Raw genomic sequence first — 15,762 nt, 5'->3', positions numbered from 1 at the left:
CGCCTTCTTCGGAGGGTGATCTAGTATACAATGATTTACCCTTAGATACCTTTGTAGTAGCACGATGTTCTTGCTGCCTCGTTAAAAACCTTGCCGAAAAACCCGAGTTGGGACAAAAACGGTCGAAGGAAAAAAGAGTGCAGCTCGTGCTTTCAGTCTCTCCGATGTCCGAACTTGTCTTAGCGACCGATCATCGACCTGCACGGGTTAGGATCGGACAAGTCTCAAAAAATTTATGGAAGCGAAGAAGAAAGAAGACTTACCTTTAGCAGTAGTATCTCTTCAAGTGGCCTATATTCCAGTTATTGGGTAGTTCTTTCCCATCCATCGTTCCTAACTTGTACGAACCCTTTCCGGTTACCTTCAAAATGGTGTAAGGGCCTTCCCAGTTCGGTCCTAATTTCCCTTCGTTAGGGTCTCGAGTGTTGAGGGTGACCTTTCTTAGTACCAAGTCCCCTATATTGAAGTGTCGAAGACGAGCCCTTCGGTTATAAGGTTGATAGTCTCTTCGCCGACTGCCTGGGCCCTCGAATCGTCCTCTCCCCGGACGCTATGTGATGATCCGGAGGCCTGATCAGTGTCGAGCGCCATCCGGGAATCGGCATCTATCGGGTTTTCGAGCCCGGGCATTCCATTGTTTCCTGTCTGCTGTTCAAGTTCGTTGTTGATTGATTGTGCCATTCTATGAGTTGGTAATTTGAATGTAAGATGGACTCTTTTGCAAAGAACCAGTGTACTGTGATGCGTCAAGAAAGAGTATCAAAGAGCTCACTAATATCCTTAGCCCCACGGTGGGCGCCAAACTGTTTACCCTGGAATCCGGATAACAATTGAATTTATATGGGGTTTTAAGGATCCGTGAACTAAAAGATACAAAAGGTTTGGATTGAGGAAAATAAAAGATAAAGACTCAACAATTGCTGTTAAAGTAAATAATCGCAGAATATAATATTGCTTAGAACAATTGTGCTTGATAGCGTACAAGAATTGAGAGAGATGGTACTGTAGTGTAATGGTTTCCGATCCCCTCTTTATGGGGTCTTCTCCCCTTTTATACATTCTGATTAAGGGTAAAAATAAGGTAGGTAAATTAATTACATCGTGGATCCCTGTAATTATGCCTTAATGGCCTGAAGTGGTTGAGAAAATCACGTTTGGGCGAGATATCCGGCGACGCTTGGTTATCCGTTACGAGTCCGGCTTCCGACCTTGTGTGTTTCTCCATCCGGTGGTGACTCATATCGAGCTCTGCAACGGTCTCGAAATGACTCGACCTAGGTTGTTGACGTGGCCATCGTTCTACCTTGCATCCAGGTCGGGTTCGATGGCCCCGACTTGCCCCGGACCGGACCCAACCCGGTCGGGCTCAAGCAAAAAGGGTATCACCCAATACACTAATAAAAGAGAAATGCGCGATATTACAGAAAGAAACACACTGAACATGAGGACGGACAAAAGGACAATAATTCCCAAATATCTTCATTTTGCTCGGCAACACAACTCTATTAACTGTTTGTTAATTTTGCATCCAAGATTACAGATTTTGAGGGGTTAACAAGGCATGAGTAAGATGTCTAATAGATGGGACAACCCCCTACTCGTATTCCTAGCAGAGCAGGCGAGTGTAATAATCTCCTTATTCATCACCACTATCCTCGCCTTCAGCTTGTCCATCTTCATTTTCATTATCAGAGGGTTGCTCGGCAGCTTGTCCAGCTTCATTTTCATTATCAGAGGGTTGCTCGCCAGCTTGTCCATCTTCATTTTCAGTGTCAGAGGGTTGCTCTTTCATCTTGGCCTTCCCATTTTCCACAGGTTCTTTCAGCTTCGCTTTTTTGTTAGATTCTGCGGATTTCGATGATCCTGACTTCCTTTTAGAGTTCCTTTGTCTGAATACTGCAAAAAGAAAGAAGAAAACATAAAGGCAAAGATAGCTGTAAATTCATTCACAGTAAACATTCTTTGATATCATAGTGCCTCACTTGTAATCAGATAATTAAGCCCATTTAAAGCAATAATCTATCACTTAACACATATATCGACACTGCACAGAGTTCTCTGAAATTCACCATTCAAGGATGTAAAATGCATGACGAGCAAATGATACTTGTCTGACTGTCTGAAGCTTATCACAAGAGGAATCTCGAATAGGACACCAATTAGAATCATAGATGATCCCAGACAAGGTAGAATTACAAATATTGATGATTCATGATAGTTTAAAGTGGAGATTCAATGAGGTAATGATTACATATTCCATAAAGAAGGGGGTAAAAGAGGTTCGATTGTGTGAAATATCAGATAAGTTGCAGAATTTATGAGAAGAATATCTGCATACATGTACAAAAAATGGAAAATAGTTTTTTCCTTCTAATTCATATGAAAAAATATTCAAATACTTGAGTATAACAAGTCGGGACATATTGGTTCTAATACTCACTGCATGTCCTGGATAGGTGAGACAAAAATGCAAGTTGTTAATTTGCATATATTTGGCATTAAGACCGATAACAAGATCAGCGGCTCAGAGTGATCAATAAGCAACATTATGCTCAACTTGTACAGGGTAAAGAGAGCTAGTGAGTCTGGCAACTCTCAAAATTATCCCCAACCTTAAAATGCCCCCATAAGAAGAACTATGAGCATTTATTTTCTAATTTCAGCACTTTTTGTTGTTTTGACCTTTAATAGAGTGCCTCTGAACAAGCTTAATGTGAAACCTTCCATTAAAGGTTTCACATTTCTGTTCCAGAATAATTAGCCATCGTCGGGAGACAAAAACAGTCATTAGCAACCTTTTGTAGTGGATTTAGACCTGGTGTATTAATATACATCTACTCCTCTCCTCACCAACTATTCATTACCTTCAAATCTCTTTGCCCTAACACAACAGAATCGGCATAGCTGATCATTTCCGACCCTTATTTCTCAGTTTAACCAAATATATGTAAAAATTAAACGATTCTTTGCAGTGTGAGTAGCAGTGAGGAAGTGCATAGAGATTAATACTCGGGTCTTTCTTTCAAACCTTCTTCATTTGGGTGGGAGAGAGGTTTCAGATACACATAGAAGGCCAACTCTCCATAGTAATGCAAGGTGATCTAATTTATTTGAACTAATGTATGTGGTACTGGTACCCCAGCTTATCCATGTTACTAAAATAAAATTGAACAGTTTCAACCACAGAACATCCCATCTTATTCAGGAAGACCACAACAAGTGCCATCCGCTTTGGTTTTAGGAAAACAAAGACGGACAAACAATTTTCTCGTCACTAGTATAAATATGCTTAACTGCTGACCTAAACAAGCTATCAAGTAATCATGCACCTGATCATGCTACATAACCTGCCAATTTTAGTTACACCCTCTATCTCATTTTATGTTTGATGTTTGACTGGACACGGATTTTAAGAAAGAAAGACTTTTGAAACTTGTGGTCTCAAACAAGCAATAGACATTTGTATGACTATAAAATATAGAAAGGTGCCAGGCATTGGAAGACACAAAGGGAAAGTGTTGCACGTAAAATGGGATAGAGGGAGTAATATTTAACTCGATGGAACTGTTTACATGGCAAAATGAAGAAGCCAATCATCTTTCATTAGCCCACCTCTGGCAAATTTACTTCAGTAATATAACTTAGCTTTAGTAGAAAGATATTGCTAAAGCTTTCGAGCAATAAGAAGAATAAGAGAAAAGCTAACTGTAATCAACACTTTGTTTTGCCAGTTGATACACTATCCATTACTGTAGCACATGTTGTCTTAATTCTGAAAGTAATATATATATAAGAAGTAAATAGACACACAATCTAGAAATTTGACCACAAAGTTGACATGTGATTGTAAGAATTTGTGAATAAAAGGACTTGTAGCCTAAGATGGAAAAGTGCTCAGCATCATGAAAAATACAGAATCATTAAAGAATTTTAGAACAGTGAAAAGAAACTGACCCTCGAGAGAAGCTCTGAGAGGCTCAATGAACTCGGGAAACTCAATCTCTTCAAGAGCCTTGAACACATCCTCCGCATTTATCGTTTGCCTCTTAGACTCCTTGCATGTGTCATTAGCACTGAAATTGAACAACTCAAATGAGCTCACTCATTGAACTACACTATAAAAGAGAAAAAGAAAAAATCCTTTTTCCATCTTCTTTCAACATCCACCAGTATTAATCCAATTTGTTCTCCATTTTCTCAGCTGCCAACACAAAGCATGCCTTTTTATGTTCCACTTCAACCAATCAATTAATTATTGTTTGCTCCAGATCCACAATCAATCACTTTATATTTATTGATTTCCAATTTTTAGGGTTCATCCTACTAATCACCAAAAAATTTAACTATCAACCAGTAAAAGAATAGCCAATACACATAACCCCATTAAATCCTTGATCACAAAATTTCAGGAAACACCCAAAGTCCCAAAACAAGCCAACTTCAAGTCAAAATACAATCCAAAATTTCAACTTTTTTTAAAAGCTGAATCCATAATTACTCAATAACTTCACAATCAATCAGAAAAAGAACAAATTTTTTTTTTAACAAAAACCCTTTAAAATCTCGTATCACAAGAACTCAGAGAACACCTAATTTCACATCGATCCAATCATTACCATTTTCATAATTTTCGGGGAACTTGTGGAATTTTATTTTAGAAAAGGAACAAATTGAAGTTAATATGCAAAACCCAGGAAGAGCTTACGTGGCGGAGAGGTAATGGATGAAAATGCGGGCGCTTTCGGAGAAGGCAAGGAGAGAGTCGCGAAGAAGAGAGATATCAGTATCGGTGGATAATTGGGAAAGCTTATCCTTCACAAGTCTGCGCACGATAGTCTTTGGAAGACTCTCTTGTTCGATTTGCACTCCTCCTGCTGCTGCTGGTGCTACTTTCTCCTTGTCTTTGTTGTCTTTCTGCTTCTCTATTTCCGCCATTGCAACAACTCTGTGTTTCGCGAAAACTGAAATGATGATTTGGGGGTTTTAGGTTTCTTTTCCCGCCATACTTGGGAGAGAGTATTTTATAGTGGGGAAAGGAGAGGTGAACTAATTCCGTCCCAAAATGGGGTGTTCTTTGTTGTGGTTCGATTTGGATTGGTTTTTGCCTAAAATAAATCAAATCAAGTAAGTCGGTTTTTAAATATTGGAACCAAATCAAATTAATTAAGCCGACTTTTTATCGATTCTGTTTTTATCGATTTTTCGGTTATTTATCGTTTTTTTTTTAAAATATGTGACATATACTACCAAACGCATATTACGACCACTACATTTTCAGCTTAACACTATCAAATCAATTGCTCTTTGAGAAATCTATCATTTACCAAGATATATTGATGATAGTTGAATCAAATAGTGATGAATAATTTAGGTACTCAATAAAAAATCGATTATTTTTAACATGAAATAAATTCTTGTACTTAATGAAAGAAAACTACCAACCAAACTAGAATGTAATGAACTAGACTAAAAATATAAGGAAAACTTACGAAAATGTCCCAAATAAATCTCAACTTACCAACCTCTAGCCATTAGTCATAGACTTACCAAAACTAGCCACCAAAAATTGGAAAACCAAATAATAGGGTTTTTTTCTCTCAAAGAATCACATGCAAAAATCACATTCTATATTTTTAAGCGTGATTAGCAACATTAGATACAAGACGGAAAGGAAATTTCATGGACGGGGTAGCAAATAAGATGATGAAATACAAAAATCTATACAATATTCAAAAAATCTAAACAAAAAAGGAACTTTTTCAATGGGTATAGTTGAAATTCATTGAAAATATATAGATAAGTCAATATACAAAATTTGACGAAGATTGGAGGTGTTTTGGACTGGTTTTGTATCAAAATTCATAATTAAATCGAGTTCAAAAAAGTTTTTTGCGACACATGTATCAAACATGTATCACGCATGTATCTCACACACAGGTATACATGGATATACATGTGATACACAATTGATACAAATATGATACATATGTGATACACAAATGATACACAGTGTGATACACATATCACTTTTTTGTCATGTTCAGCTTTTACTTCGAATTTTCAATTCAAACCACCTCAAAACTTCACCAAATCATCCCAAAACTGAGATTCAAGCTCCTTATGTTGTGCCCAATCTATTCTAATAACACCCACTTAAAACAAAGCAAAAATTTGATATTTTTTTGCTACAAATAGCTAATTGGCTAATTTGGCTAATATTAGTAATATTTTATCAATTGGCCAATTTTTGTAATGAGCTACTTATAAATGGACATAGCTGGTAATTATGACTAATATGTACCATAAAATTTTAGAAATTTTATATTAAAAAATACACACACACACACACACACACACACACACACACACACACATATATATATATATATATATATATATATATATATATATATATATATATATGCGGAATAATAAATTTAAATAGCTACTTTTATAGTCGGTTTGGTTCGGCTTTTTCAGATATTTTTTGATTAAAGCCAAAATTAAACTAAATTTGATCGATTTTTAAAATTCAAAACCAAAACCAAACCAAACCTCGAAAGTATCGTTTTTTTTTTTGTCGGTTTAGTTCGATTTTTTCGGGTTTTTATGAACACCCCTAGTCCCACTGCATAATTTTGGTAAGAATATGAGTTCATGCTTGTTTGGTTTCCGGGTTAGGTATATGAAAATTTACGGTATAAAATTGAGGTACAATATTTAAAGATTTTATGACTTGTTTTTAATTATTACTAGTTTTAATAGTCTTTTTTCGTTTTATGGCCAATAAATTTTCTTACATAAGGATCAATAGAATAATAAATTGTTATGTATGAATGTTTGATGTATAATTTGTGAAAAATGCTTAGAGGTTCTATTACATTGATTCTAATTTTTTGGGGAATAATATTGACGATCAGTTACCGAAAGATAAATTTGTCTCATTCCGAATTCGGAGTAAAACTAACACTTTTTTCATCCGAGTTGGAGCAACCATGTAAGACATTTTTGGGCTATTTAACTAACGAGGAGTTTGTTTTTGAGAAAATGTATATTTTTTGTCACTTACATAAATAACAGCCGATAAAATGTATGTTTTGTTTTTATATATATGTATTATATACAAAAAAATTATATAATTTATACATTTTTCAGCTAGCAGATAATTAGTTTCAGCTGATCGACCAATTTTGTATTTTATTCTTTGTTTTGGCCATAAGTAAATGAAATTCGAGGACAAAATTATTCCATTTCAAATAGTTCAAAAGCAAAATTGTTCTCCTTCAAATTATTAAAAAAAAATTAAAAATATATACTTAAGAGAAATTTCTTTTTTTGACGCCTGTTCAAAAAAGAAAGAAAAACCTTGGAGTATCTTCATTTTTTCCTAACCTGAAATTGTAGAAATTACTACTACTATACTTGGCCCGCTTGCCTCCGACGCTCTGCTTCTCTTTGGCTTCTGCATCCGACCTGTTGAAGTCCTCTATCAGTAACAATTATCAATTCAGTAAGTAATATTTCTTCATTTCTCCTTCTTATTGTGAAGTTTCTCATGGTTGTAGCTTAAAATATATGTGTATGCACAGGCTTAGGCAGAGAGCGAAGAAATATGTCTAATTGGTCTAATAAATAAATAAAAGAGAAAAGATATCATGGGTATGAAGTAAAAATAAACATCTTAGCTTAGAAAGTTTTAATCTTTGATTGTGCATTTGGATTCTAATTGATACATGCATGTTAGATGTTCGACAAAATGTTTGCCTCAGAAAGGTTTTGGCCTTTCTGCTGTAGAAAGTTTTATCTATTTTTACAATGATTTGGTGATGCCTCTGAACTGGGATGAGAAACATAACAGAAATGGGGTTTCGGGATTTCTTCCTTATTTATGTGTGAGCTTGCTCACATTGCCGGTCTCAAGCCCTGATAAATAAGGAGGGTTGCGGTAGGCTGGTAGCCAACATAAAACTAGCCAAATATTGGGCGGAGATGAGTTTATATGGAATTAACATGGTCAGTGGGACCCAATTTATTTAGGATTGAGGCATACTTGTTTGAGTTTTGTTTATTCTTGTGGTTAGTGAGGCTTTCAGCATTTTTAGTTTACTCAAAACTCAGGGATAACCAATAGCATATAAATTCATGTTGGTTATTTGCGTGGGTGTTTGAAATTCTATTTAGCTGCTTGATAATAGGTGAATTAGACTATAATTAGACCCTAAAGAACCACATTTTTGTATAGCTTTGTTGTAAAAAGTGATAACCAAATGCTCTGATTAGTGCTTTTTAATGCTTTGCAGGCTATATCCAACGAAAGAAGTCGATGGAGCAAGTTTGGGATCAATTACGGAGAAAAGGAGGCCAATCGAACAATGCCCAAGAAATGCACCAAGTGAAAAGTCAAAGAAGTGCAGAAATTGGCCTGCCGCGGTCAGACCGTAACCGCGGCAGGACCGCGGCAGAGTAGAGTCGCAGATTCAGAGAGCCCATTTGGCCGCAGTCCCGGCGTAACCGCGGTGGGACCGCGGCAGAACGCGAAATAGCCAGGGATAAAAGTGTCAAGTCAGGAAAACTTGGTGTAAAACCCTTATAAAAAGTAGGATTTCGGCCACATTAGGTCAGATTTGATTTTGGAGAGTACTTTGGCAAGAAACACAAGTGTGAGAGATCACCCAAAATATCATTATTCTTATTCTCTTTTATTTTTCTTGCAATCTTTGATTACGAATCTTCTAGTAGTTTATTCCTCCAATGTTATGAGTAGCTAAATACCTTAATCTAAGGTTTTGGTGGAACCCGTTGGGGATGACTTGGTTGTTTTATTAATATAGTTGGATTTGGTTGTTAATCTCTATTTGTTCATCTATGTTTTGATTGTGGTTAGTTGAAAGGGCCCTCAATTATCCGTTCCTATTTAGTATGTATCTACTTGAGAAAGAGTGCATATTTAGGTGATTGTATGAACAACATCACTCCCGGAGTATAGACGAGAGTCATAACCGAGGGTTTAGAGGTTGGATTAGAGATAACGATACCTCGGGTGCAATCTAAGTGAACCATATTGTGAATCTAGCTAGCGTAGCTTGAGAGAGTGCGTCTAGTAAATTATCATAATTGCTTGAGAAAGATTTATGATAGCTGGAGCGTTCATGATTGATAGAGACAACTAAATCATAGTTATAAGACATATACAACCAAGGAAATTACCAACGGGGGAAACTATTGCCTTAGACCTTATTCCAATTGTTTACACCTCAAGTTTAGTTAATTTTCAGCTGTTAATTACTTTCAGTCTGTAGTTGTTAAAAAAATCAACCATTGTGAATCAAAAAGTTTGGGGGAAACAGATTGTGTGAATTTAGTAAATCGGACAATAGTAATTGATAGGTTAATTCTCTGTGGTTCGACTCTGGGCATAAATACTCAGATTATATTTGCAACGCCCGCATAGTCTTTTGCGAGACTCAGTTGAGCGTGATCAAATTTTGGCGTCGTTGCCGGGGAATTAACGGTGTTATCAATTACAATTGAAAGAAGTACAAAAATTCTTAGTGTAGTCAGTTTTCTCTATACCCAATTTTTACATTAAAATTTTAATGTTTGTTGACTTGGTTGCACAGGTGCATGCCTAGAAACTCATCGAGATCTGGTGAAGTATTAGAAGCATTATCAGATCCCGAGAAATTTTTCAGGGCTTTGAATCGGGCCAACCGACAAAACAGACAACAACAAACAACTGCACAATTCGAAACAATCATGGGAGATAACCAGGAAAACCCAGCAGTACCAATAGCGCCAGAGGCAGCTCTCTATGACTGGGCACAACCCACAGCTGAGAATCTATCCACAGCGATAGTAGTCCCGCAGATACAGGCTGAGTCATTCCAAATCACAAATAACATGCTGCACTTGTTGTAGAACAAGGGACTATTTTCGGGGTCACAAGTTGAAGATACTCAGCAGCACTTGAAGAATTTCTTGTCTATCTGCAAAACCCAAAGGCAACCCAATGTAACTCCGGAAGCAATCAAGTTGTTATTGTTTCCATTCTCAGTGACAGGAGCTGCCCAGACTTGGTTGAATTCACTCCCCATAAACTCTATAGCAACGTGGGATGAACTAGTCAAGCAATTTCACAACAAGTTCCATCCACCCAACAAGACTGCTCAACAAATTGATGAGATTTTGAGCTTTAAACAGAGACCGATGGAGACTTTGCATGAAACATGGGAGCGTTTTAAAGGGATGCTGGTCATATGTCCACACCATGGTGTTCCAGATCTAATGTTCGGACAGCGGTTCTACATGGGATTGTCAGATAGCGTAAAGAACATTGTTGATGCTTCAGCTGGTGGGGCATTCTTGAGCAAAACATGGAGAGAGGGCCAGAGTCTGCTTGACAAGATGGCACAGAATTCGGGCTGGGTAACCAGAGGTGCACCCATCACTCCAGTGGTGCGCTCAGTGCCTTTAGATCCATCCAATTCTATGGCTGAAAATATGGCTACCTTATTGACACAGATGAGTATACTTACCAAGAAGGTGGAAGAGTCAGGGCAGAAACAGCAGGTACATATTGTTGATACTACTAATGGGGGCTTGTGCGCATCTTGCATTAGTCAGCCAGTTGGTAATCAGTGGAATGCAGAACACGATCATCATCACTACCCTGAAGACATGAACTATGTGTCTAATTATGGCGGCCAGAGACAGGGTGGTCAGAATTGGGGTCAACAGAATCAGCAGTACAGGCCAGCACAGCCACAGTTCAACACCGGGAACATGGGAGGTATGAGACCCCCCAACAATATGGCACCTTACCCACGACCACAGGGATACAATAATCAGAATCAGCAGCAGGGGTATCACCCACCTCAGCAGCAGCATGGTGGAAGGCAGGAAGATGGGTTTGCTAGACTTGAAGCAATGATGCAGCAGGTTATTGGCTCTAATGCTAAAATTAATGAGAGAGTCGATGTCCATGATGCAGCAATCAAAAATATTGAAGTACAGGTGGGCCAGATTTCGATGTCTCTGAACAATCGTCCTCATGGGACACTACCTGCAGACACCCAGATAAATCCAAAAGAGCAGGGACCAAAGCAGCTAATGGCGGTGAGTCTACGTAATGGCAGAGATCTGGATGAAGAGCAAGAAAGGGCTCGAGAAGCTAGACTGGCTAAGACACTCATACCAGTGCCCATCGAGCTGGATGAATCAACGAAACTAACAGAGGTGACAGTCCAGCCTGCTCAAGAAGAAAATAGCATTCAGAATGAGACTGAGAAAGTAGCTGAAACAGTCCAGGAACCAGTAGTTGAGGTAGCAATTGATAAAGATCAGTCCCAAGTGATTGGGAAGAAGAGACCCCCTGCACCCTTCCCCCAGAGGTTGGCTAAGTTCAAAAAGGAGGAGCAATACAAGAAGTTCTTTGACATGCTAAAGCAAATCCAGGTAAACATACCATTGATTGAAGCTTTGAAGGAGATGCCTGGGTATGCAAAATGATGAAGGACTTGATGTCCCGAAAGTTTGATTTCCAAGAATTGGCCACAGTTACTCTTACTCAGACCTGTAGTGCAGTGGTGACTAGACCAATTTCGGAAAAGTTATCTGATCCAGGGAGCTTTACAATTCCATGCACTATTGGAAATTTTGCTTTTGCTAAGGCACTGTGTGATCTAGGGGCCAGCATCAATCTTATGCCCCTAGCAATTTATAAGAGGTTGGGCATTGGAAGAGCTAGACCCACCTCTATGTTGTTGCAGCTGGCTGATAGGACGGTGAAACGACCCTCTGGAATCCTAGACGATGTGCTGATTCAGGTAGGGAAATTTGTGTTCCCTGCAGATTTTGTGATCCTAGATTGTAAGGTGGATGAGGAGATTCCCATCATTTTGGGAAGACCGTTCCTGGCCACGGGAAGAGCTCTAATTGATTGTGAGACTGGGGAACTCAAGATGAGGCTGAACGATGAAGAAATAACATTCAATGTGCAGAAATCTATGAGGCGACCAAGTGAGTTCGCCAATTGCTCTCTTATTGATGCCGTGGATGTAATTGTAGAGACTGATGATGAAAGGCTGACTATTGAGGACCCCCTTGCTGCATGTCTAATGAATTTGAATGAGGTAAATGGAGAGGATCTGGCGGAATGGGTGTTGGCATTAGAAGGTAGAGGGTTCTGGGATAGAACCCTAGAGTTTGAGCCATTGCACTTGGAAAATCGAGAAACTACTCCAGCCAAGCCATCCATCGAAGAACCACCAAAGCTGGAATTGAAGCCATTGCCCGCCCATCTCAGGTATGAATTTCTTGGACCTAACTCCACATTACCTGTTATTATCTCATCTAGTTTGGTAGATGTGCAGGCTCAACAACTATTGCAAGACTGCCATTGGGTGGACCATGGCAGACATAAAGGGGATCAGCCCCGCCTACTGTATGCACAAAATTCTACTGGAAGAGGGACACAAACCTTCCAGGGAACACCAAAGAAGGCTGAACCCCAATATGAAGGAAGTGGTGAAGAAAGAAGTAATCAAGTGGTTAGATGTGGGAATCATTTTCCCAATCTCTGACAGTAGCTGGGTTATCCCAGTTCAATGTGTTCCTAAAAAGGGTGGCATGACGGTAGTCAAGAATGATAAGAATGAATTGATCTCTACAAGAACCGTCACGGGCTGGAGAATTTGCATGGACTATCGAAAGTTAAATCTAGCCACCCGGAAAGACCACTTCCCACTTCCCTTCATTGATCAGATGTTAGACAGATTGGCAGGGAGGTCACATTTCTGTTTTCTGGATGGGTACTCCGGGTACAATCAGATCTCCATTGCACCGGAGGACAGAGAGAAGACCTCTTTCACTTGCCCGTATGGCATTTATGCCTTTCGGAGGATGCCCTTTGGCCTATGCAACGCACCCGCCACATTCCAACGATGCATGCTGGCCATATTCACTGACATGGTAGAGGATATAATGGAGGTGTTCATGGATGACTTCTCAGTGGTGGGGAACTCATTTGATGAGTGCCTGATAAATCTGACTCGTGTGCTGAAGCGGTGTATCGAGACTAATCTGGTTCTGAATTGGGAAAAGTGCCATTTTATGGTACAAGAGGGCATAGTCTTGGGACACCGGGTGCCAAGCAAAGGAATTGAGGTGGATCGTGCCAAGGTAGATGTGATAGCAAAGCTACCTCCTCCAACTTCAGTCAAAGCAATCAGAAGCTTCCTCGGGCATGCCGGTTTCTATCGGCGATTCATAAAGTATTTTTTAAAGATCGCCAACCCTCTCTGTAAGTTGTTAGAAAAAGATCACCCCTTCTTGTTTTCTGATGATTGCAGGGTCGCATTTGAGGAGCTGAAAAAGAGGCTGGTCACAGCACCTATCATAGTTGCCCCCGACTGGAAGCAACCGTTCGAACTCATGTGTGATGCTAGTGACTACGCAGTGGGGGCAGTGCTGGGATAGCGGAAAGACAAGCTGATGCATCCAATATACTATGCTAGCAGAACGCTGAGTGGAGCCCAGCTGAATTACACTGTGACTGAGAAGGAGATGTTGGCTGTGGTGTTTGCTTTCGACAAGTTCTGGTCATATCTGATTGGTTCCAAGGTAATTGTATATACTGACCACGCAGCTCTCAGGTATCTAATTGAGAAAAAGGAGTCTAAGCCGCGCCTGATTCGTTGGGTGCTACTGTTTCAAGAATTTGACCTCGAAATTCATGACCGTAAGGGCACAGAAAATCAAGTCGTTGATCATCTATCACGACTTGAAGGAGCTGAAAAAGCAATCGAGGTCGAAGAGATACTGGAAACCTTTCCAGACGAGCAGCTGCTCGCTACTAATCTTGAGGAAGCGCCATGGTATGCAGACTTTGCTAATTACCTGGCCAGTGATATAGTTCCTCATGACCTCTCATCTGCCCAAAGAAAGAAATTTTATCGTGATAGCCGCATGTATTATTGGGATGAGCCTCATCTATTTAGAATATGTGTTGACAATATGATCCGGAGGTGTGTCCCCGAGATAGAACAATCTTCTGTTTTGCAGGCTTGTCACGCATCGGCATATGGAGGGCATTTTGGAGGGGTCGGGACAACTGCGAAAGTGCTTGAGGCCGGATTCTTTTGGCCAACAGTGTTTAGAGACGCACACCTATGGGTGAAGGGCTGCAATGAATGTCAGAGGACTGGGAACATTTCCCGTCGCCACGAGATGCCCATGAACCCGATTCAAGAGGTGGAAGTGTTTGATGTCTGGGGGATTGACTTCAGGGTCCCTTCGTCAGCTCCTTTGGCAATAAATACATACTGGTTGCTGTGGACTACGTGTCCAAGTGGGTAGAAGCCACTGCGTTACCCACTAATGATGCAAGAGTAGTGGTGGGATTCCTGAAGAGGAACATATTCACCCGATTTGGGACACCACGAGCGATTATCAGCGACGGAGGCACTCACTTCTGCAATAGAGCCTTCGAAAAGTTGCTTGCTAAGTATGACGTGCGCCACAAGGTGGCTACTCCGTATCACCCGCAAACTAGTGGGCAGGTGGAAGTGTCCAACAAAGAGATCAAGAGTGTTTTGACCAAGACTGTGAATGCCACAAGAACTGATTGGGCGAGGAAGCTAGATGATGCACTCTGGGCCTACAGGATCGCGTTTAAAACACCAATTGGTATGTCACCGTATAAGTTGGTGTTTGGAAAGGCCTGTCACCTGCCAGTTGAACTTGAACATAAAGCGTGGTGGGCATTGAAGCAGTTGAACTTAGATATTGAAGTTGCAGGCACAACTAGAATCACTGAGTTGCATAAGCTTGACGAGTTCAGACATCTTGCTTTTGAGAGCACAAGATTGTACAAGGAAAGAATGAAGAGGTTACATGACCAGAACATTGTTGAGCGACATTTCAAACCCGGGGACATGGTATTGCTGTATAATTCACGATTGAGATTGTTTCCGGTTAAGTTAAAGTCCCGATGGTCAGGACCATTTAGAGTGGTGCAAATGTTTGCAAGTGGAGCTGTTGAGATCGAGTCGGACGATGGGACAAACAAGTTCTCAGTCAATGGGCAAAGGTTGAAACATTACCTTGGAATAGCTGAAGAGAAAAGGGATACAGTGGTGACTAATTTAAAAGAACCCCAGTACGCGAATGAGGAGTAAGGACTCAACTGCTTGCGTCGTGTCGCGGCGTTAAATCAGGCGCTGTGTGGGAGGCAACCCACGAATGTGTTGTAAGTGTAGCCTGTAATATCAAAAAAAAAAGGTTGAGCGAAGCTTGCGCTCGTGCTGCGTCGTGCCGCGACGTTAAATCAGGCGCTTCATGGGAGGCAACCCACGATAGTAGAATTTCTAACATGTTGTACAAATGCAGGTTAGTGCGGAGGTCGTTGCATTACGAGTCTGGACATACTATGGGTAAGGTAGGCCTTAAAAGAGATAAAACTAGTGCCTAAGGGGCATAACAATGAACAAAAACCAAGCAATAGGCAGCCAATAACGGGCCCACCGCGGTCGCGGCGTAACCGCGGTAGGACCGCGGTAGAGACCCCTCTCTGAAGTTATCCCACCGCGGTAGGACCGCGGTGGAGACCCCTCTCTGAAGTTTTTCCACCGCGGTCGCGGCGTAACCGCGGTAGGACCGCGGTGGAATCCCCTCTCTGAAGTTTTTCCCACCGCGGTCGCGGCGTAACCGCGGCAGGACCGCGGTACACCAAAACGGGCCCAGGTATGTGCAGCAGAAATTTTT

At 40.4% G+C, this 15,762-nt stretch overlaps 1 protein-coding gene across 1 annotated transcript; it reads right to left on the bottom strand.

Moving 5' to 3' along the window:
* Positions 1-1,418: 1,418 nt before the first annotated feature.
* LOC109216479 (DNA polymerase epsilon subunit 3-like) lies at positions 1,419-5,054 on the bottom strand. Its single transcript, XM_019380639.1, has 3 exons — positions 4,706-5,054; positions 3,955-4,073; positions 1,419-1,896 (listed from the first exon to the last, which is right to left on the bottom strand). Exons 1-3 carry the CDS (start codon positions 4,933-4,935, stop codon positions 1,637-1,639), a joined length of 609 nt encoding a protein of 202 aa, XP_019236184.1. The 5' UTR covers positions 4,936-5,054; the 3' UTR covers positions 1,419-1,636.
* Positions 5,055-15,762: the final 10,708 nt, after the last annotated feature.

Source organism: Nicotiana attenuata, unplaced genomic scaffold (assembly GCF_001879085.1).
Source record: "Nicotiana attenuata strain UT unplaced genomic scaffold, NIATTr2, whole genome shotgun sequence".
Classification (NCBI taxonomy): Eukaryota; Viridiplantae; Streptophyta; class Magnoliopsida; order Solanales; family Solanaceae; genus Nicotiana; species Nicotiana attenuata.
Note: the sequence above shows the minus strand (reverse complement) of the source record. Positions and strands in the feature narration are given on the sequence as shown.